The following is a 21,113-nucleotide window of genomic DNA, read 5'->3' as shown; positions in this document are numbered from 1 at the left end:
TTATTTCTTTTTTATTATTTTATATATAATTTTTTAAATATTGTTTTATATAATTTTTGTATAGAGGAGGGCCCCTTCTGTCTCTGAGGGGCCCAGGGAAATTGTCCCTTTTGCCCCTTTTAAATCTGGCCCTGCCAACCAGTGTTAATTTCGTTATCAAAAATATTTGTCTAAATTTTCGTCAGTGGCATTTTTGCAGTGACAAAAGCGAAATGAAAAGTACAGCACATTTTCGTCCACTGATGAAAACCATGACGAAAATCAATTCTGTTTTCGTTAAGGAACGAAATGAAACGAAAATGTGAGGCAGGGACGTTTACCCTTGTGAACGAACTTATGGTTTCTACGGAGCTCCACCTGTTTCTGCTCCTAGCAAACAAGCGACTGTGTGCAACCAGCATTACAGGCCTCCGAGTCTCACAATGTGGCGACTGCTAGAGACTAGAGCAGCACTGTGCATTACAGGCTTCCCGAGTCCCAACCCCCGACAACCGCCCACGTCCAGAGCAGAGAGCAGACAGAGCACCCACTGTGAGTGTGTAGTGTACATTACATTTATAGCAGGCCTGAGGTGAGGCCTCACCACAGAGCACTGTGTGTGCATTACAGGCCTCCACTGGCAGTAGATTTCAGGGCACTGTGCCTTACAGGCCATCCCTCAGACCTGAGACCACCATCCAGCATTGTGCAGCATTACAACAGGCCTCCTCTAACCACCGCATCCAGGGCACTATGCATTACAGGCCATCCCTCAGACCTGAGACCATCATCCAGCACTGAGCAGCATTACAGACCTCCTCTGACCACCGGCATGTGGTGGTCAGCAGACATCTCAAGTCTCCTGCGACTCGCGGGATGCTCCCACATTTGACGGCGGGATCACGGACATCCGCGAGTGCGGCACGATCTCCCGGCTGAGCCTGCACTGCCACTCAGCCTGGAGTAATCACAGAGGGTGTCTCCCACTGTGTCATGTAGCTGCAGTCTTAACTGTATGGCGGCCGTCCAATGTAACGAAGCCCCACCTCCTCATCCATGATAGACAGAACACTGATTCAATTTCCCAGCATTGTATCATTGTTCAGTTGACTGTCTATCATGGATGAGGAGGCGGGGCTTTGTTACAATGGATGGCTGCTGAACAGTTAAGACTGCAGTTGCATGACACAGCGGGAGACACCCGCTGTGTGTAATCAAGGTACTGGCATAGCTGCAGATGGGCACTGATGAGGATACAGATGGGCACAGTGAGGCTGCAGATGGGCACAGTGACACTGCAGATGGGCACTGATGAAGATACAGATGGGCACAGTGAGGCTGTATTGTTGGCACAGTGAGGCTGTATTGATGGCTCAGTGAGGCTGCATTGATGGTCACTGACGAGGCTGCATTGTTGGCACAGTGAGGCTGCAGATGGGCACAGTGAGGCTGCAGTGTTGGCACTGATGAGGCTGCAAATGGGCACAGTGAGGCTGCATTGTTGGCACTGATGAGGCTGCAGATGGGCACAGTGAGGCTGCATTGATGGCTCAGTGAGGCTGCATTGATGGGCACAGTGAGGCTGCATTGATGGGCACTGACAAAGCTGCAGATGGGCACAGTGAGGCTGCAGATTGCCACAGTGAGGCTGCAGATGGGCACAGTGAGGCTGCATTGTTGGCACTGATGAGCCTGCAGATGGGCACAGTGAGGCTGCATTGTTGGCACTGATGAGGCTGCAGATGGGCAGAGTGAGGCTGCAGATAGGCACAGTGAGGCTGCATTGTTGGCACTGATGAGGCTGCAGATGGGCACAGTGAGGCTACATTGATGGCTCAGTGAGGCTGCATCGATGGGCACAGTGAGGCTGCATTGATGGGCACTAATGAGGCTGTAGATGGGCACAGTGAGGGTGCAGATTGGCACAGTGAGGCTGCAAATTGGCACAGCGAGGGTGCATTGTTGGTGAATGTGACACAACAATATCTTTTAAAGTATTATTTTATTATGGCATTATATTATTAATTATTTTTAAAATATAATTTTATTATGAATGGGGGGGGGGGGGGGCTGTCCACACGGAGCGTGACCTCCCTGAAATGAGCTTGCCACCTCCCTGAAATTAGTTTTTGCAGGTTGGGATGTCTGGGTCAGAGAGGCCTGTAATGGCCTGTAGGCCATCTCTCAGACCTGAGACCACCATCCAGCACTGTGCAGCATTACAGGCCTCCTGAGACCACCGTCCAGAGCATTGCATGCATTACAGGCCTCCACAGACCACCATCTAGAGCACTGTGCAACATTACAGGCCTCCTCAGACTAGCCAGAGTTAATAACATATTAGAATTTTTTACTCCAGGAGTATATAATAAGTTTGGAAATTCTAGAGAAATGCTTAAATAATGCATTACAATTTAACTAAAGCCCTTAGATTTTAGTTGAATAAAATGATTTTAGTCGACTAATATATAGGGCATTTTAGTCAACTAAAATGTACTGCAGATTTAGTCGACTAAATACGACTAAAACTAAAACAATTGCAGATGACTAAAATAAATGACTAAACTTAAGCTGGCCATACACTATACAATTTTCTTATTCAATTTTTTTTAGATTTACCTTCAACTATGTAGTACAAGGGCCTGCCTGATTGCATACAAATTAAAAGTGTTTAGGTTTGACCTCCTATTATATGGTTTTGGTAAATCTAAAGGAAAGTTGTACAAGAAAATTGTATATGTATGGCCACCCTTAGACTAAGACTAAAACTAAATTGTAATTTGCTGCCAAAATTAACACTGCTGCCAGCAAGCTCATACACAGTAGGTGGGGGGTATGTATTGTATCCATAAATACTTATATATAAATATACTCCCTATATAAATAAAAAATTAGCATGTTTCATCCACTCACCCATATTGCTGTCGTGGGTCAAGTTTTCCAGTTGTAGTCTCCCACAGTTTTGATGCCAGAACTCTGACAATGTTGAGAAAAAAGAAGAAATTGATCTAGAAAGAGAAAGACAGTTTGTATTTCTTGACTCAGAATGCTGGAAGTATAACCTTGAGCCCGGGTTCACACTCTTGCAATCTGATCGCATGTGATTCGCACCCGCACTGCAGGTGCGATGTCTGAGCAATGCGAGTTCCGCCATACAGTTGTATGGCAGAACTCACATTGGATTCGCACAGAAAATAGTGCAGGGACTTGTTTTCCCCCGCACTTGAATCGGATCGCATGGCAGTGTTGCCAACCTACCAGATTGAAATTTACTGACACAACACCCAAACTTTACTGGCACAGCCAAGTTTTTACTGGCATTTTCCAAAAGTTGCAAAATGACAGTTTTAAGCGCACATTTTAGTATTTAGGCTACAAACAAGTGCAATATGCAATTAGCAATGTGATTTAATGTAGATATTAAGGCAAAAAAAGAAAAATTCTTATTTTATTTACAATAGTAAATACGATAAATTTACTAGTAAGTAAGTAGCTCAAGGACAGGACTCAGGAGGACAAGAAATTAGAATAGGTGGCACACACACGTGAAATTCACTCTCACTGAGACACTGACAGCAGTGTGCAGCAGCACAGATGATGATGACAAGTCACCAACACAACACGTCCCCTCCTGAGTCACAGTGACAGTCACTCTCCATGCCAGGGGGTCTCTTCAGTCCACTCCAGTCCAAACAGCACTGATAATGCCACTCCCTTCTTGCCTTGCTCACTCAAGGTTTCTGGTCGCTCGGCTCAGCTCCCTTGCACCATGACATCATACGAAATGCTCAGGCACTGATTCCACCAGGCCTGCCCCCCTGCCAGCACTGCCCGAACACACTGTAGAAGGCACTCAAATGGTCTTGGCCTGGGCCAAGCGTCACAGCCATATTTTTTTTACTGGCAATCTTTTCCTATCACTGGCATTTACTGGCAGGAGAGAAGTGCCCATTTTTTACTGGCTGCTAGTAAAAATACTGACGGTTGGCAACACTGTCGCATGGGTGTTCTCACCTATGCGATCCGATTCCTGTGCGAGTTCACAGTTTGCACTGCGATCTGTGAACTAAACTGGGGGGGTGTCAAAGTTAATGACACCTACAGCGGTTGGCAGAAGGCAGTGTGAACTGCCTGAGGGAGAGGAGCGATGCGGGAACCAGGGCTGGTAATCACGCTGGTTCCCACATCGCACTAGTGTGAACCCAGGGTGCATTTACCGCGTTTTTACCGCAATTTTGCTGCGTTTTTGTAGCAATTTTATTCAGGTCATCAATGTAAAAGGCAGAAAAATGCCTGTAATCTGCCCCAAAGAAGCTCATATTCTTCTTTGAGCTTAGGGCGTTTTTCAGGCGCTTTGGTTCAGGTGACAAAAATGCTCAGACGTGAACAGGTGCCATTGAAATGAATGGGATTTTGCTTGTTGAGCGTTTTTCAGGAGTGCGTTTGGGCGTTTTAGGAGCTGAAAATGCTCAGGTGTGAATGCAGCCTCAATCAGAACTTTTACAGGCAGCTGTCCCTTTTGTTATGAAAATTGGAGGCACAAAAATTGTGTTGCCCAAAGCTTTACATGAAAGAGAAAAATATGGAAGCTATTTAAACATACGGAGGACTGCCTTTGGCTGGCTAATATGCGGAGCCAGTGGCATCAGTCCTTTTCTGAGCTACTGACCCAAAACAAGTATACAGACCAAAAATGTGAGAGAATCATTTCCATTAGAAGCAAGCAGTGACAGCCCCCATTTTGTTCTCACACAGATGTTTCCTTTAAAACATTATGGAAATAAAGTAAAACTATACTGGGTAGAGGTATCCTATTAAGGCCCCTATAGACGGATCAAATTTTGTCCAAATGGGCCAAAATCCAAGCAGCGCCACCATCTTGAAAATGGGATTTGACTGTGACTTCCTGATGACTCATAGCCAGCTCTCCATTACACGTGGGTGAAATTGTGAGGTGCTGTGAGACTGATCCTGCAGCCTCCTGGGAGGTGTAATGTGACCCAAGGGGCTGTGAGCAGTGAGAGAGAAGGCAAAATTAATGTTATCCCACCTAGGTAGGGATTGAAGAAGTTGGAGTGGGTACATATCAAAAAAAGGTACATGTTCCCTAAAGAAAAAAGTTTGAAAATTAGGGTCTGGGGGGAGGTAGGGGATATAGTGGGGAAAATAATTATTTGCTCCCCTGCAGATTTTTTAAGTTTGCCCACTTACAAAGAGATGAGTGGTCTATAATTTTTATCATAGATGTATTTTAAATGATTGAGACAGAATATCAACCAAAAATCCAGAAAAAACACATAAAACAAATGCTATAAATTAGGTTGCAGCTCTGTGAGTAAAATAAGTATTTGATCCCCAAGCAAAACTTGACTTTGTACATGGTGGAGAAACCCTTGTTGGCAAGCTTAGAGGTAAGACGTTTCTTGTAGTTGGTGACCAGGTTTGCACACATCTCGGGAGGAATTTTGGTCCACTCTTCTTTACAGATCTTCTTTAAATTCTTGAGTTCTTTGGCTGTTTCTTGGCAACTCAAAGTTTCAGCTCCCTCCATAAAATTTCTATAGGGATAAGGTCTGGAGACTGACTAGGCCACTCCATGACCTTAATGTGCTTTTTCTTGAGCCACTCCTTTGTTGCTTTGGCCGTATGTTTTGGGTCATTGTCATGCTGAAAGACCCATCCATGACCCATCTTCAGTGTTCTGTCAGAGGGAAGAAGGGTCTCATCCAAGATTTTACAATACACAATACAATTTACATAAATTTATAGGGGGGAGCTGAAACTTCGAGTTGCCAAGCAACAGTCAATAAACCTTAAAGTGGTTGTATACCCCCAATGCGGAAGTTGTACCTATAGGTAAGCCTATAATAAGGCTTACCTATAGGTACTGTAAATATCTCCTAAACTTGCGCCGTTTAGGAGATATTTACCTTGTAGTGCACCGATGATGTCATCGGCACATGCGCTGTGAAGAAACGGCACGGAGGGCAAGTGCCGTGACTGACGGCTCCTGCGTGCACCCATTCTGGCCAGTCACAAAGCCAGAGTCCGCAGCCCTGGAAGGAAGAGGGGCAAACATGGATGCGGCCACCAGCGGGGACAAACGTGGGCTTCGTTTGCAGGTAAGTGGCACATAATGGGCTAGTATGCAATGCATACTAGCCCATTATGCTTTAATTTTACAGGGGGAAAAAGAGGAAGTAAAACTCATTAGGGTTTTACACAGCTGCCCATTCCCCATATTTTTAGAAAAACAAGAAACAAACTGGAATTGTTTGGTAATTTGACTTGCATGGGATGCATGTTGTTTTTTCCCATTTGTTCTTGACATCACAGCAATATGTTTCTTCTTACCAAAGTTGCAGCTAGAATTGGTGTCTGGTAAATCCACTTCATGTGGCCAGCACTTAGATCCCAGCACCTTGGGAAAGAGGGAGATCAGACAGTAAGTACTACTTAAAGGCTATCTAAACCCAAGGTCAACAATGTAATATATTGCAGGCTAGCAGTCCTTAGATGTGGTGGTTGCATTTGTTTTCTCTATTCAGGCTTAGTACATTTTCTGAAAGTGCAGAAAATACCTTTTGATCTTGCATTAATCCAAGTGTCTGCAACTTTATGTGCACTGAACTGAACTCTCAGTGTTATCAGTTTCCCCACTATCTCCTGTGAACTACAAAACCTATCCTACCTATGTAAAGGACATTAAAAGAGATGTTTGCGGTCTAATGCCGCGTACACACGATCGGACATTCCGACAACAAAATCCTGGATTTATTTCCGACGGATGTTGGCTCAAACTTGTCTTGCATACACACGGTCACACAAATGTTGTCGGAAATTACGATCATCAAGAACGCGGTGACGTATAACAGGTACGATGAGCCGAGAAAAATTAAGTTCAATAGCCAGTGCGGCTCTTCTGCTTGATTCCGAGCATGCGTGGAATTTTGTGCATTGGAATTGTGTACACACGATCTGAATTTCCGACAACGGATTTTGTTGTCGGAAATTCCGACAACAAATGTCCGATGGAGCCTACACACGGTCAGAATTTCCGACAACCAGCTCACACTGAACATTTGCTGTCGGAAATTCCGACCATGTATACGTGGCATTAATCAGGAGAGAAGCCTAGGGAGACAACACTGCTCCACCACACACAGAAAGAGTGTGCTTCTTAGGCTGCTTTCACACTGAGGCAGTTTTCAGGCATTTTAGCGCTGTAAAGCGCCTGAAAACTGCCTTCCATGCCACCCCAGTGTAAAAGCCAGAGTGGTTTCACACTGGGGTGGTATACAGCGCTCCTACACCACCCCTGTCTATTGGAATGAATGGGCAGCGCTTCGGAAGCGCTGCAAAAAGGGGCGGTTTTAACCCTTCCATCGACCGCTAGCGGGGGTTAAAGACGCCCCGCTAGCGGACAAAAGTGCTGCTAAAACAACAGTAAAGCGTTGCTAAAACGAGTGGCACTTTACCGCCAACGCAGCCGCGGCTGCAGTGTAAAAGCAACCTTACTGTACAACGGGAAGCATGCTACTGACAGGATCACTTGTAAAAAATTAAGGAGCAAAAAAGCCAGCAAAAATCAAAAAAGAAGTTCATGATTCATTAACAAAATGTATAATCACCTAGGTGGATTCAGCATCAGACTGATGCATCTGTCCCCCACCGACCCTAAGACCAAGAACTGAGCGATCAAACACCTCTGATCACTCAGCTCTTGGTATCCATCACTCACTGGAGCTCTGGGTTGTGGAGGCTGAGCCAGCTGCCGGTCCAGGCATCTGGGTGGATCAAAACCATATGGTCCTCATCTTTTCAGAGCCTGGACCGGATCTGTGACAACAGCCAACAGCCGAGGGCTTTAGCCCACTGTTGGCTGAAAATGGGTCACAAGAGTGCAGAATGAACTGCACTCCTGTGATTCATAGGAAAAGTACAGGCAAAAAGGCTTTGGCTATACTTCTCCTTTAAATAAAGCAGTCACCGCATCTAAAGACTGTTAAGCTGCAATGTACTACTTTTTGTTTTTTTATTTAGACACGCTTGAATATTAATAGTAACATTGTTAAAGAACTGCAATGCGTGAAAATGTCATGCCCTGTACACACGATCGGACATTGATTGGACATTCCAACAACAAAATCCATGGATTTTTTCCGACGGATGTTGGCTCAAACTTGTCTTGCATACACACGGTCGCACAAAGTTGTCGGAATTTCCGATCACCAAGAACGTGGTCACATACACCACGTAAGAAGAGACTAGAAAAGGGCAGTTCTGAACCAAGAGCGGCACCCTTTGGGGTCCTTTTGCTAATCTCGTGTTAGTAAAAGTTTGGTGAGAGACGATTCGCGCTTTTTCAGACTAGTGGTTTTCAGATCGTTTTCTGCTGTTCAGTTTGTGCTTGTGGGTTTGTATCTGCTCTTCAGTGCGTGCAGTCAGTTCGTATTGGATTATTCAGTGCGTTCTTGTCCGCTCGTTGCTGTTTTTTAGGTCGCTCTTCACAGGCCTTGCTGTTCTTCAGTGAGTTCTGTTACTTTGTTCTGAGCAGCCAACTGTTTTCTAGCCATGTTGCGTATACGTACTCCTCATAGAGTTCGTGCTGTGCGGGGGCTTGGTGTTGGGGTCCTTACCTTGACACAAGTGCAGCCAATGAACAGGGTGGGGAGGAGTTTATGGACCAAGAATTGGTTGCTCCAGCGTGACCAGTTCTGTCACATGCCTTTGCTCTGTGAGATCCGTGAGAATAATCCTGATGATTTCAGGAACTTTCTCCGGATGACGGACCCCGTATTTCACTGTTTGTTGGCTTTGCTGACCGCTTATATTAGCAGGCAGGATACCTGCATGAGGCAAGCCATCACTCCGGAGCAGAGGCTCGTCGCCACCCTGCGGTACTTGGCGACGGGGAGAAGCCTGCAGGACCTCAAGTTCTCGACAGGCATCTCCCTCCAGGCTCTGGGGATCATTATCCCGGAGACCTGTTCTGCCATCATCCAGGTCCTGCAGAAGGAGTATATGAAGGTAAGATTTTTATCCTTTAACATCACATTTTATTGTATTTAATGTTTGATAATATATTGTATTTCTTTCCTCATTCCCTAATTACCATGATTGATTACCATGCTTTCCCTGTTTAGGTGCAAAATGATTACTCCACAGTTTCCTTCCAACCCACAGGAATGGTAGAATGTGGCCTCCCACTTTGCCCAGCGGTGGGACTTTCCTAACTGCGGAGGGGCAATTGATGGGAAACATGTCCACATCGTCCCACCACCCAACTTGGGGTCATACTATTACAACTATAATGGGTTCAATAGTATTGTGATGTTGGCGGTGGTGTTGGCTACTTATGAGTTCCTGTATGTGGACGTGGGGAAGAATGGCCAGATATCCGATGGTGGAGTCATTGCCCAGACGGAGTTCTACAGGCGTCTCCAGAATGGCAGCTTGGACTTGCCACCTCCAGAAGACAATGTGGAAGGACTCCCATTCGTCTTTGTTGCGGATGAAGCGTTTGCGCTGGGGGACCATCTTATGCGGCCATTCCCTATGAGGACCCTCACCCCGGACCAGAGGGTTTTTAATTACCGGCTGGCCAGAGCCAGAAGAGTGGTGGAGAACACATTTGGAATCATGGCCAGCCGGTTACGCCTATTTCTTACACCCATACACATGGCGGAGTACAAACTGAATCATATCATCCTGGCGTGCTGTGTTTTACACAACATTTTAAGGCAAAATTCTGCCAACTATGCTGCCCCAGTTGGGCCTGAGGCCGGAATTCCTAATGTAGAAATTGTATCAGCGCATGTATGCCAAGACCTGAAAGCAGCTGAACACCAGGGTCAAACGATCAAATCCCTCTAAGCAAATAAATAAAATAGGTGCAGCGCTAAAAACAAAAACACAAACCAAAAAAATATTTATAAAATACAATAATCCAGGGATGAAGAAAATAACACTAGGGTAATGTCTCCTATAAATAATGCAGAGCACAAAGAATGTCCAGATATTAAACATGAATCCACCAGGCAAACGTGATATTCACAGCAATGATGTGTGGCTGATAGAAGAACCCTTCACCAAAAACCGGATGGCCTCTCACCTGGTAACCAGGACCCTTCACAGAAGAGTCAAGCGAGCATTCCCATAGGGATCAACAAAGTGAAGATAAAGATCCAATGGCAGGAGACTCCTCCAGATAACCACGTAGCAGGGGGTCAGCGTGATTCATATAAACAAAAAGGGGACAGACATAGTGCTCTCCGTATAGTATATTTTATTAAAGGAATATAAAAAACTCACTTACATAACAGGCACTTCACAAGTGCCAGAACGCTGACAAAGAATACACACAGCAGAGTGAGTGCGAGCGGTGGAGCATGCACAGTAGCCGCGGATGACGTCACAACGTCACGTTCTGGACGCGTTGCGTCCCAGTGGAAGTCCCCGCCCACTGGGACGCAACGCGTCCAGAACGTGACGTCGTGACGTCATCCGCGGCTACTGCGCATGCTCCACCGCTCGCACTCACTCTACTGTGTGTATTCTTTGTCAGCGTTCTGGCACTTGTGAAGTGCCTGTTATGTAAGTGAGTTTTTTATATTCCTTTAATAAAATATACTATACGGAGAGCACTATGTCTGTCCCCTTTTTGTTTATATGAATCACGCTGACCCCCTGCTACGTGGTTATCTGGAGGAGTCTCCTGCCATTGGATCTTTATCTTCACTTTGTTGATCCCTATGGGAATGCTCGCTTGACTCTTCTGTGAAGGGTCCTGGTTACCAGGTGAGAGGCCATCCGGTTTTTGGTGAAGGGTCCTTCTATCAGCCACACATCATTGCTGTGAATATCACGTTTGCCTGGTGGATTCATGTTTAATATCTGGACATTCTTTGTGCTCTGCATTATTTATAGGAGACATTACCCTAGTGTTATTTTCTTCATCCCTGGATTATTGTATTTTATAAATATTTTTTTGGTTTGTGTTTTTGTTTTTAGCGGAATTCCTAATGAACCAACCCTGACGGCGCTTGAAAGTGGCCATCCTGGCTTGCCCCCCTGAGTGCCCGTGAGGTCCGTCTTAGATACCTTGATTACTTTGCGGGTAGGGGGGCCATCAATATGCCAGACAATGTCTGAAACATTTTTAAAATAAAAAAATCATTTTAACTACTAAAATCTTTAGTGACATTTAATGCTTGTGTTTCTTTTAACTGACCCTGACAGAAATGTGGTGATTCCTGAAAATGGCGTGATTGTGTAACATTACAAAGCACTGTTGGGTGTTATTTACTAAAGGCAAAGACACTTTGCACTACAAGTGCACTTGAAACTGCACTTGTAGTGCAAAGTGGATTTTCCCTTAGAAATAACCCCCATTGTCACTGAAAACACCAATTTGAGCACAACAAAAGTTTTGGAGCGTTGAGACAATAATCCACACATTCTTGATTATCAATCTTTTTAATACCAGCACAATCACATGTGCATTTAGAAAAGGTTTTTAAAACAAACCAACATGTTTGTTGTATAACAATTTTTTGGGTCACATTACTAAAAGTAGAAATGTACATTTAAGGTAAAACAGGCATGTTTAAAACCAACAAGAAAGACACAAATCTTGAACTTACAAAGTTCAACTTTTAAAGAAATTGAAGGCAATATCAGACATGAGTATTTATAAACTGTGTTTGATATTGCGTTCAGATGGGGTGTCACCCCTGGAAAAGCCAAATTTTGAAGATGCACATAAATTGCCGAATGTCAACATGTGCTACCTGCCATCACGGGGGATCAAGGGACGTGTTTTGGGGGTGCAACCCCTTCCTCCCAGCTACTTTATTATTGAGGAAGGGGTTGCACCCCCAAAACGCATACATTGATCTCCCGTGATGGCAGATAGCACATATTGACACACTGTGTGCATCTTCAAAATTTGGCTTTTCTCAAATCTGTCAAAAAAGAAGAGAAATTTTGAGATTACAAAAAGCACCAAAGGGGAAGGGATTTGGAGGTGTTTCAAACTCGCCCTAAAACATCAATGATGTTCTTCATTTTTTTTGAACATCATTGATGTTTTTCTGGATGTTTTCCAAGTCCCTATTACACCCCATGATCTCCCCGATCAGGATCTGTGCACTTTCACTGGTGAAATGCCCTGGATCCACAACATCACGATCACCTAAAAAGATAGAAACAAAAACACACCATGTATTATAAGTATGCCGGCATCCATCTCTTACCTGAGCCTGTGGTCGCAGACACTCACCTGTTGTGGTGACAATTTCCACAACATCTCCTTCCTCCTCCTCCACATGTTGTCTTTGGTGGGTCTCCACTTCTTCCTGAGGTGGGGGGTCTGTTGTCTCCTCGGATGAGGGGTGTCCTCCGAGTCTTTTCTCCCCTATGTAAAAAAAAAATAGGTATACTTAGCACACAGATATTTGATGGCAGAAATAGGAATATGAAACATTACTTGGAAGTGGGGTACAATTGTCTCTTTTGGCAGAGTTCCAAGATGAAGAAAAATTTTTGTCCTTTGCCAAGCTTGAATACTTACCTGCTTTGAACAAGAGAGAGATGGAGTCACCCCTATAGTATACACTGGTGCACCTGTGTGGGACCCCCTAATAAAAAGGGTGTTCTTGTGTCCCACACTAGTGCTCCAGCGTCCAGATGTGAAAACTGCTGCTGAGTGTCCTCTCCTTACACAGAATATAGTTTGCATTACATTATAGTTACAAACCCATCGACACAACAAAATTATTTTAAGAGAAGTAGGCCATAAAAAATGTATTCAAATGCATATGGCCAAAACAATGGTGTTTTCTAGGCCGAACGAGCAATGTTTCATATGAATGAACAATGTGCCCATGAACATGAAAGTTGCCATTTTAAACTGTACAACAGTTAAGAAAAGCACATGGAGCAGCACGAACGTAATAAAAATAAAGAATAGGAACAAAGCACAACTACTAACTTTTTTTGCAGCACTCTCCTGATCCTTCTGTACTGCTCATGCTCCCTAATTTTGAGGTCCGACCACCGCTTCCTGAACTGATCCTTGGATCGTCTCACCCCAAAATTCCGGTGAAGACTCTTGACTACTTTCACCATGATCTTTGCGTTTCTGACATTGGGGTTGGGGTAAGGTCCATACTTCCCGTCATAGTCCGCCTTCTTCAGGATGTCGACCATCTCTACCATCTCCACAAAGGACATATTTGATGCCTTAAATCGTCTCCTTCTGGATCGGGACGTTTCAGGCTCCGGGCTTTCCTCCTCCTCCTCCTCCTCCTCGTTGGGGTAATTAACAGACACCTGCTCTGTCTCTGCCATGTGCTCTTCCCCACTGCGACGAACGAGAAGGGGCGGGGAAAAGACTAGAAAGAACGTCAGGGACGGGCGGAGTTTCACGCATGCGCAGTGTCTATAAAGTGTAACACGCGTGCGTAGTACGTACGATCTGTGAGCGGAGGAAGGAGTAACGGAGGCGCCGATCGTGATAACGAAGGTAAGATTTAAAATTGGGCCTATACTGCTTCTAGATTGAGGCCTGTATTTGGACAAGTTTAGAAGACTTTAGGCTGACATTAAGGTTTGTCTTGTGTTGTGTCTTGCAGTTAAAATGGATATCTTGAAGGATCGTGATTTTATGCCAATCTTCATAGATATGTTCAGGGAGCTGCCCTGTCTGTGGCAGATAAACCACCCTGATTATAAGAACCAGTCAAAGAGGAAGGCAGCGCTGGATAATTTGCTACAATTTGTGAAGTCGGTGATCCCCACGGCAGACATCACCTATTTGAAGATCCTAATTGGTGGCATGAGGAGCACTTATCTAAGGGAGCACAAGAAGGTCCAGGATTCCCTGAGATCAGGAGCTGCAGATGACATTTATGTCCCCAGGCTGTGGTACTATGACAGACTGCATTTTCTGGCAGGTCAGACTGAACCCAGGCCAGCACCCTCCACTCTTCCTTCCATGCTTCCTTCCCCCCCAGCTGAGGTTTCTGACGCCCAACCTGGGCCTTCCAGGCAGCAACATGTGGAGGAGCCCAGCTTGAGCCAGGTATAGCATTCTTCTAAATATTGCTGGTTGTCCAATCAATGATGTTAAATATATGTTAGTTTGGAGTACTAATTTATGATTGTGATTGAAGCAAAAACTAAAACCATGTCCCTTTTTCATACACAGGGAGGTCTCAGCCAGGAGGTGGCCGGGCCAAGCAGGCTACCCGATACCCAGGTCCCTCCCCTCTGCCTTCAAAGACAAAGTGGCAGCAAGAGGAGTAACCTGGAGGAGGCTGCCATAGACCTATTTTGGAAGGCTACTGAGGCCCTCAGAACACCCCACGGTGTGGAGGAGGACTTTGCTGCCATAACTGCATGCAAAATGATGCAGAGGGAGGAGGGCCAACGACTCCTATGTGAGTTTTTAATTTTGGAAGCTCTAAATAAGGGGTTAAGGGGCCAAATCACATGTGCAACCCACATTTGTCACCTCACCCATAGTCCTCCTCCTCCTCCAGGTCCTACTCCTCCTCCTCCCACACCTCCAACACCAGAGCCACAGCCGGGAAGGAAGCGTGGAATGAAGACCAGAGAGTGATGACCTGGGTTCAGTCTGGTCTGGCAAAATATGCAGCCTCTTGTAGTACCACAGCCTGGGAACATACATGTCATCTGCTGCTTTCATGATCTCTGGGACTTCTGGACCAGACTGCACTCCCTTAGATAAGGACTCCTCAGGCCACCAATTTTGCTGTAAAATAATTGATGTCTGCCCTGGGGGTCAAAGGCTTCGCCAATTTATGATGTTTCTCCAGCGTTGCCTCCCTCTTTGTTTGGTTCTGAGCCCTTAATAAAGGAATTTTTGTTTCAATTATTATATATTTTTTGTCAGATGTGACAAATCAAAATATATTGAGGGAATCACGATAAATAATAAAGAATAAAGAAAGAAGTTTGTGAGAAGTCTGTGTGGATATGAGCAGCAAAACTACTTCATTCTTCTAGTATTATAAAGAAGAAGAGAGTGCGCTGTATTAAACTATTTTAAAAATTGCAGCCTGACGAAAGTGCTCTATCCATTCCGAACGCTAATTTTACCAGACCGAGCTGTTCCGTCTTGGAATTTCTTCTGAGCATGCGTGGCACTTTGTGCGTCGGAATTGGCCACACACGGTCGGAATTAACGCGATCGGATTTTGTTGTCGGAAAATTTTATAGCCTGCTCTCAAACTTTGTGTGTCGGAAAATCCAATGGAAAATGTCTGATGGAGCCCACACACGGTCGGAATTTCCGACAACAAGCTCCGATCGCACAATTTCCGTCGGAAAGTCCGACCGTGTGTACAGGGCATCAGAGTATTTTCTCATCCATTGTGGTTATGTAGTTTTGTGCATGGGTACTATGGTTTTTTTTTTTTAAATTCTAAAAAAGCATTGTGCTTTTTTTTTCTTAAAGAAGAACTCCATTAAGCAAAATTAAATATAGACCCATTTGGTCTCTTTGTGGCATTCGTTGTTTTCCCACTGTGTCACCTGCAGGGCTGGTGCAAGGATTTTTGACACCCTGGGCGAATTCGCATTTTGCCGCCCCCCCCCCTTGGCTCCAACCCTGACTCCACCCCCTTTGTCCTGCCCATGTATACCCCACCTTTATAATAAAGTGCCATCAAATGCAGCCTACCAGCGCCCATCAAATGCAGCCTACCAGCACCCATCAAATGCAGTCTCACCAGCGCCCATCAACGCAGCATACCAGCTGCCATCAAATGCAGCCTCATCAGTGCCCATCAATGCAGCATACCAGCGGCCATCAAATGTAGCCTACCAGCGCCCATCAGTGAATGTTTGCTTGCTTCCATTCATTTGGGAGTCAGGACACAGACACAGTCCTCCGTCACCGCTGCGCCTCTGACACTAGGTGCGAACGGAGCGGCGGCTGCCTGCTGATGCTGAGACTTAGTTGCTGGCTGCAGAGAGAAGAAAGTAGGAACACTAGTGGCCGGGCGCCCTAGGCAGCAGTGCGCTTTAGGCGGCTGCCTGGTTTGCCTAGTGGTAGCACCGGACCTGGTCACCTGCAGCTGCATAGGCTGTATATCTGCTTTCAAAAAACAAAATAAGTGCAGCACAAAAAGAAAACTAAAAGTTTTTGATTGTTTTTTGATTGCTATTTTGTTTTTTGATTGCTATTGAGGTTGGTGTTATCCTTTAGTGTTCAGCTTGCAACATTATTACGGGTATAGTTTGCTCTGATTGCCCTTTATTTTATATTGTATATCTGCTTTGAAAGTGGCAGCATCTTTGTGTAATTTTTAACCCTTCTCGGGGTTAGCAGGTTTTTGCTCTGAAACTCTCTAATTCTAATGCCATGTTAACAAACTGCCAGCTTTGCTCCCACTCCGTTATTTTGCTGTGTTTCTGTGGGACTTAATAAAAGTCTTTTAACTGAAATTAGCAACAATTTTGGAGTCTCTGTCATTGTTGGGGCGCCCCCAAACATCTAGTATTTAGCCACTTGTAGAAGAATATAACAAAACTAATAGCTGAGAGTGATCATCCTTACTCAGCCATAGTGGATCAAATCTGAATCAGGAACAAAAAAAACTCTTCCCCTATGATACAACAGCATCCTGGGGGTTGTGTTGTCAATCAGAAAAGTGCAGAGGGTGAGCTCTGGTGTATTGTTTGTGAGGATACTAAGTTTCGGGCTGTATATTGGCTGCCCCTCCATTATATGAAGATGAAAGTGATATTTGTACAAATTTTATGATTTTACCAGATCCTCATGTTAAAACAGCATTTGCATTTCCAACATACCAGAGTTCTTAAAGTACAATTGCCTTTTTCTGAAAATGCTAGTTTCCTGGCTGTTTTGACCCACTGGCATTAATACTTTGAATCACTGTCCTGAGACAAGTGCACAGATCTCCTGACTCAGACAAAAGTCAGAATTGCATCTCTGCATACCTATTTCAGGCCAGTGGCTTGAAGTAATAGTAAATCAACATGAGAACCGGGTAGCTAGCAGTTCAAGAAGAGATCAGCCATGACAGCCTCCAAATTTTACTTATGACTGCACTTTAAAAGGAAAGGGGAAAGTGAGATGACATCACATATGGTACATACTGTGTATCTGCAAGAGACACCCGTACACTTGCCCACACAGAGACAAATACCGCAGGAAGTCCTGAAAAAGGTAAATACAGATACAATGGTTAAAAAAAAGACCACAGGAAACATATGTTTAAATTCATTTTTAAATGTGCAGTTCACTTTTTACTGGAGTCCTATACCAATAGAGAACACTACTGTATACTCAGAGGAGTCCACTGACATTTGTTATTACCTTATATCTACTTTGTTATACTGTTAAGCTAGCCATCCGCAGCCAAATTTTCACCAGAATTACAGAATTTCTTGTGAATTATATCACAATAACCAGTCACTTAGGGATTAATAAACGAGCAATAATGAGCACTCGTGTGCAACAAAAGTATTTGTGATCATCAGTCACAGAAATTTCTAAGCACAGTTAAAATACCTACAACTAGACTATTTTGCGCCCTAGGCAAGACCAGCTACTATCACACCCCCCCCCCCCCCCCCAAAAAAAAAAATAAAACTTCAAAACTAATTCAATAATTCTAGCACCAAAACTCCTGTATAGCACTAAACTGATGATCTATAGGAGCTTTGCATATGAGCGCCCATGAAACATCGTAAGACTTCAGTACGCTATATTTTTTCATAGGCAATGCTTTAAAAGCCCCCACAGGTCATCAGTTTAGCGTTACGCAGGGGTTCTGATGCTCTCACTTCGGCGTGTGCGGTGATACATAACATGTGTAGGGCAATCGCAGGCGCCAAAGCGCATGCATTTTTGTATGTGTGTGTGTGTCTCTTTAAATGTTTAAAACTTTTTTTTTATATTTTTACAATTTTTTTTACTTTACACTAGTATTGATATCACATAGGGGACCAATAGCCCCCTATGTAATAGCATATTGGTGACAGGTACTTTTTATTAGACATTCAGGCTATATTAGACCCCGGACGTCTCCTCTGTGCTCCGCTACAGCTGATGGGACACAGATGGTGTTCCATCAGCTGCTTCCCCGAGCACAGCTCCAGTTGAATGGAAGCACCGGTCCAGGAAGTGACATCATACACGTTATTACCTGGTCTTTTCTCAGGAGGGTGGCTCAGCAGATGGATGTCTGTGGAGCTCCCACCATCCTTCTCTGCCCCCCCCCCCCATGACCACACCAGGAGCCACTTGTATAGCAGCTGGGAGTGTGTTAATCAACACAGTGCTGCAGCACTGGCTTGTGCTGGCAGCGGCCCTGGGGAAACCAGCTGCCATGGCTGCGCCCTAGGCAGCTGCCTAGTTTGCCTAGTGGTAGCACCGGCCCTGCCTGCAACCCTTCAAAGGAAACCTGTACTGAGGGAAATACGAAGGCTGCCATTGCTCTTAAAAATACCAAATGCCTATCTACAGTGCTTTCTAAGACCCCATACACACTATTAGATTTTCTGCAGATTTTTGTCTTCAGACTTACCAAAACCATGTAGTATGAGGTCAAACCTTAAGAGGTTTCAATTTGTATGCAATCAGGCAGGCCCTTGCACTACATGGTTTTGGTAAATCTGAAGACAAAAATCTGCACAAAATCTAATAGTGTGTATGGGGCTTAAATCTCTGCCATGAAACCAACATGCAGCCTTAATCTGCATATTTGTGTAGTGTCGATGACTCAAAAAGTACTCGGATCAGTATGGCTGACAGGCAACTGGCATTTTTTAGAAGAAGTTAGTAATAGCAGTTATATATTACTCTGTAAAGGTTTCCCATTGGGCAAAAAATCTCTCCAATGTGACAGACATTCCCCTTTATAGACAGTTGTCTTCAGAACTAGTGTCCCTATTGGATTATTTCACGTTACCATTTCTTACAATGACTGTAAAATGTTGTTTTTTTCACCATTGTCACCAGGAAAAACAGAGGGTGTCTTCTAAGTGGAAAAGCAGCTTTAGCTATATTTATAAAGGGGGACATGCCCATGGGTATATAGTATTTCTAGTTACCTGCATAGATTCTCTATAGCAGGGGTGGACTGACAACTCATGGGGCCCCCAGGCAATAAGAGATAATGGGGCCCCCAGTGTCTCTGCCCACACTCAATCCCCACTTACATATGGCACTATCCACATTACATGCATTCTTCACAGAACGGGGGTGGGAGAGAGAGAGGGGGGTGAGAGAGAGGGGGTGAGAGAGAGAGAGGGGGTGAGTGAGAGAGGGGGGTAAGAGAAAGGGGGGTGAGAGAGAGGGGGAGGTGAGAGAGAGAGGGGGCGAGAGAGAGGGGGCAAGAGGGGGGTGATGGAAAGGGGGAGTGATAGGGAAGAGGAGGGGTGTAAAGAGGGGGGGCAAGAGAGGGCAGTGAGAGAGAGAGAGACAGTGGGAGAGGGTGAGAAAGAGGGGGAATGAGAGAGAGAGGAGGGTTAGAAAGAGGGGGGGTGAGAGAGAGGGGGATATATGTCAGCAGCACAAGGGGAAATAGGGAAACTATTCAACAGTATTCTCAACAAACGGATCCTCAACTTCCTGACAAAACACAATGTCCACAGCAGAAATCAGGCAGGGTTCATGCCCAACCATCGCACCACAGACCACACTTCCTCTCATCAAGAACCATGCCCACAATACAAAACATGGGAAGATATTCGCCTGCTTTGTGGACTTTAAGAAACCCTTTGACTCAGTGTGGCACAGGAAAAAGGTGGAAAAGGGGGGAAACAGTTTTAAGCCCCCTTTGCCTCATGGGATAGAAAAAATTGCTAGCGAAATTAGTTTGGGTAGGGTAGCTGGCCCATTTAGGGACCCCCCCCCCCTTTGCAGATTTTAGGATTTCTCCTTTAGGAATTGTCCCCAAAAAGGAACCAAACTCTTATCGGCTCATCCATCATTTGTCATTCTGTTCAGGTGATTCCCTAAATGACCAAATACAGGACCAGATTTTGTCTGTTTTGTATTCTTCCTTTGAGGATGCTTTGGTCATTTTGAAGGAATTAGGTCCGGGAGCTCTTTTGGCTAAAGTAGACGTGAAGGCTGCTTTCAGGCTGCTGCCTATAGACCCCACATCATTTAATTCATTAGGCTTCTTCTTTCAAGGAAATTTTTATTTCGACAAATGCCTGCCAATGGGCTGCTCTTTATCTTGTTTTTATTTTGAATCCTTTGCCTCTTTCCTAGAATGGGTAGTTGCAAGGGTGGTGGGTGTGAATCTCCTGATTCATTATTTGAATAAGGAGGACCTAGAAAAAGAAAATTGCCCAAATACCTGTAGGGATATATTGCTAGCATTTTTTTCAGTTTGCGAGGCGTTTGGAGTCCTTTTAGCAAAGGAAAAGACAGTTCTTCTGTCGGTTTCTTTGGATTTCTTGGGAATCACCAATATACGGTAAATATGGAATTCAGGTTGCCAAGGGAAAAAATCAGCAGGCTTACAGGTCGTATTATTTTGGTAATTAGAAAGAAGAAGGTTACTCTTAAAGTTCAGTCACTGCTGAGGCTTTATATGCCAATAGCTGGACTCAAGTCTCCATCAGCTCATGTAAGATTATCACACGACATACGGGAGGATTTAATAGTTTGGTTAAGATTTCTGGAATACTTCAACGGCAGGGCGGTTTGGCAAAGAGAATTTGTCACGGATGAGGGATTTTGTCTTCAGGCGGATTCTGCCGGGTCCCTGGGATTTGTGGCCATATGGATAACACAGAGGTGCACTAAATCCTGGGATCCTGCCTGGAAGCTCAAGGGCTACTTAAAAACTGTGTTTTGATAGAACTATTTCCTATTTTGGTGGTCAAAATAGGAAATAGAGTTTGGACTTTGGGGTGCTTATTTTAAAAATGGGCGAATCCTCTTTAGTACAGACAGAAGGTGTTATGTATGCATTAAATTGCTTATCCTCAAAGTCTCCGCCAGTCATTGTTCTGCTGAGTCATTTAATTTTTAAATGTTTGAGTCTGAACATTTGGATTAAAGCAAAATTTATACCCGGCAGAACTAATGACTTGGCGGACGCTTTATCTCGTTTTCAGAT

The 21,113-nt window shown here is 44.6% G+C and overlaps 1 protein-coding gene across 1 annotated transcript in view; it reads right to left on the bottom strand.

Moving 5' to 3' along the window:
• LOC141134600 (parathyroid hormone/parathyroid hormone-related peptide receptor-like) overlaps nucleotides 1-21,113 on the bottom strand; it is a 75,931-nt gene that overhangs the window by 34,045 nt on the left and 20,773 nt on the right. The window contains exons 7-9 of the mRNA XM_073624070.1: nucleotides 17,131-17,191; nucleotides 6,334-6,400; nucleotides 2,893-2,987 (exon numbers count right to left, since the gene is read on the bottom strand). Coding sequence (XP_073480171.1) covers nucleotides 2,893-2,987; nucleotides 6,334-6,400; nucleotides 17,131-17,191 — 223 coding nt within the window. The remainder of the gene's footprint in view (nucleotides 1-2,892; nucleotides 2,988-6,333; nucleotides 6,401-17,130; nucleotides 17,192-21,113) is intronic.

The sequence above is a fragment of the Aquarana catesbeiana genome, linkage group LG03 (genome assembly GCF_042186555.1).
Source record: "Aquarana catesbeiana isolate 2022-GZ linkage group LG03, ASM4218655v1, whole genome shotgun sequence".
Taxonomy (NCBI): domain Eukaryota; kingdom Metazoa; phylum Chordata; class Amphibia; order Anura; family Ranidae; genus Aquarana; species Aquarana catesbeiana.
Note: the sequence above shows the minus strand (reverse complement) of the source record. Positions and strands in the feature narration are given on the sequence as shown.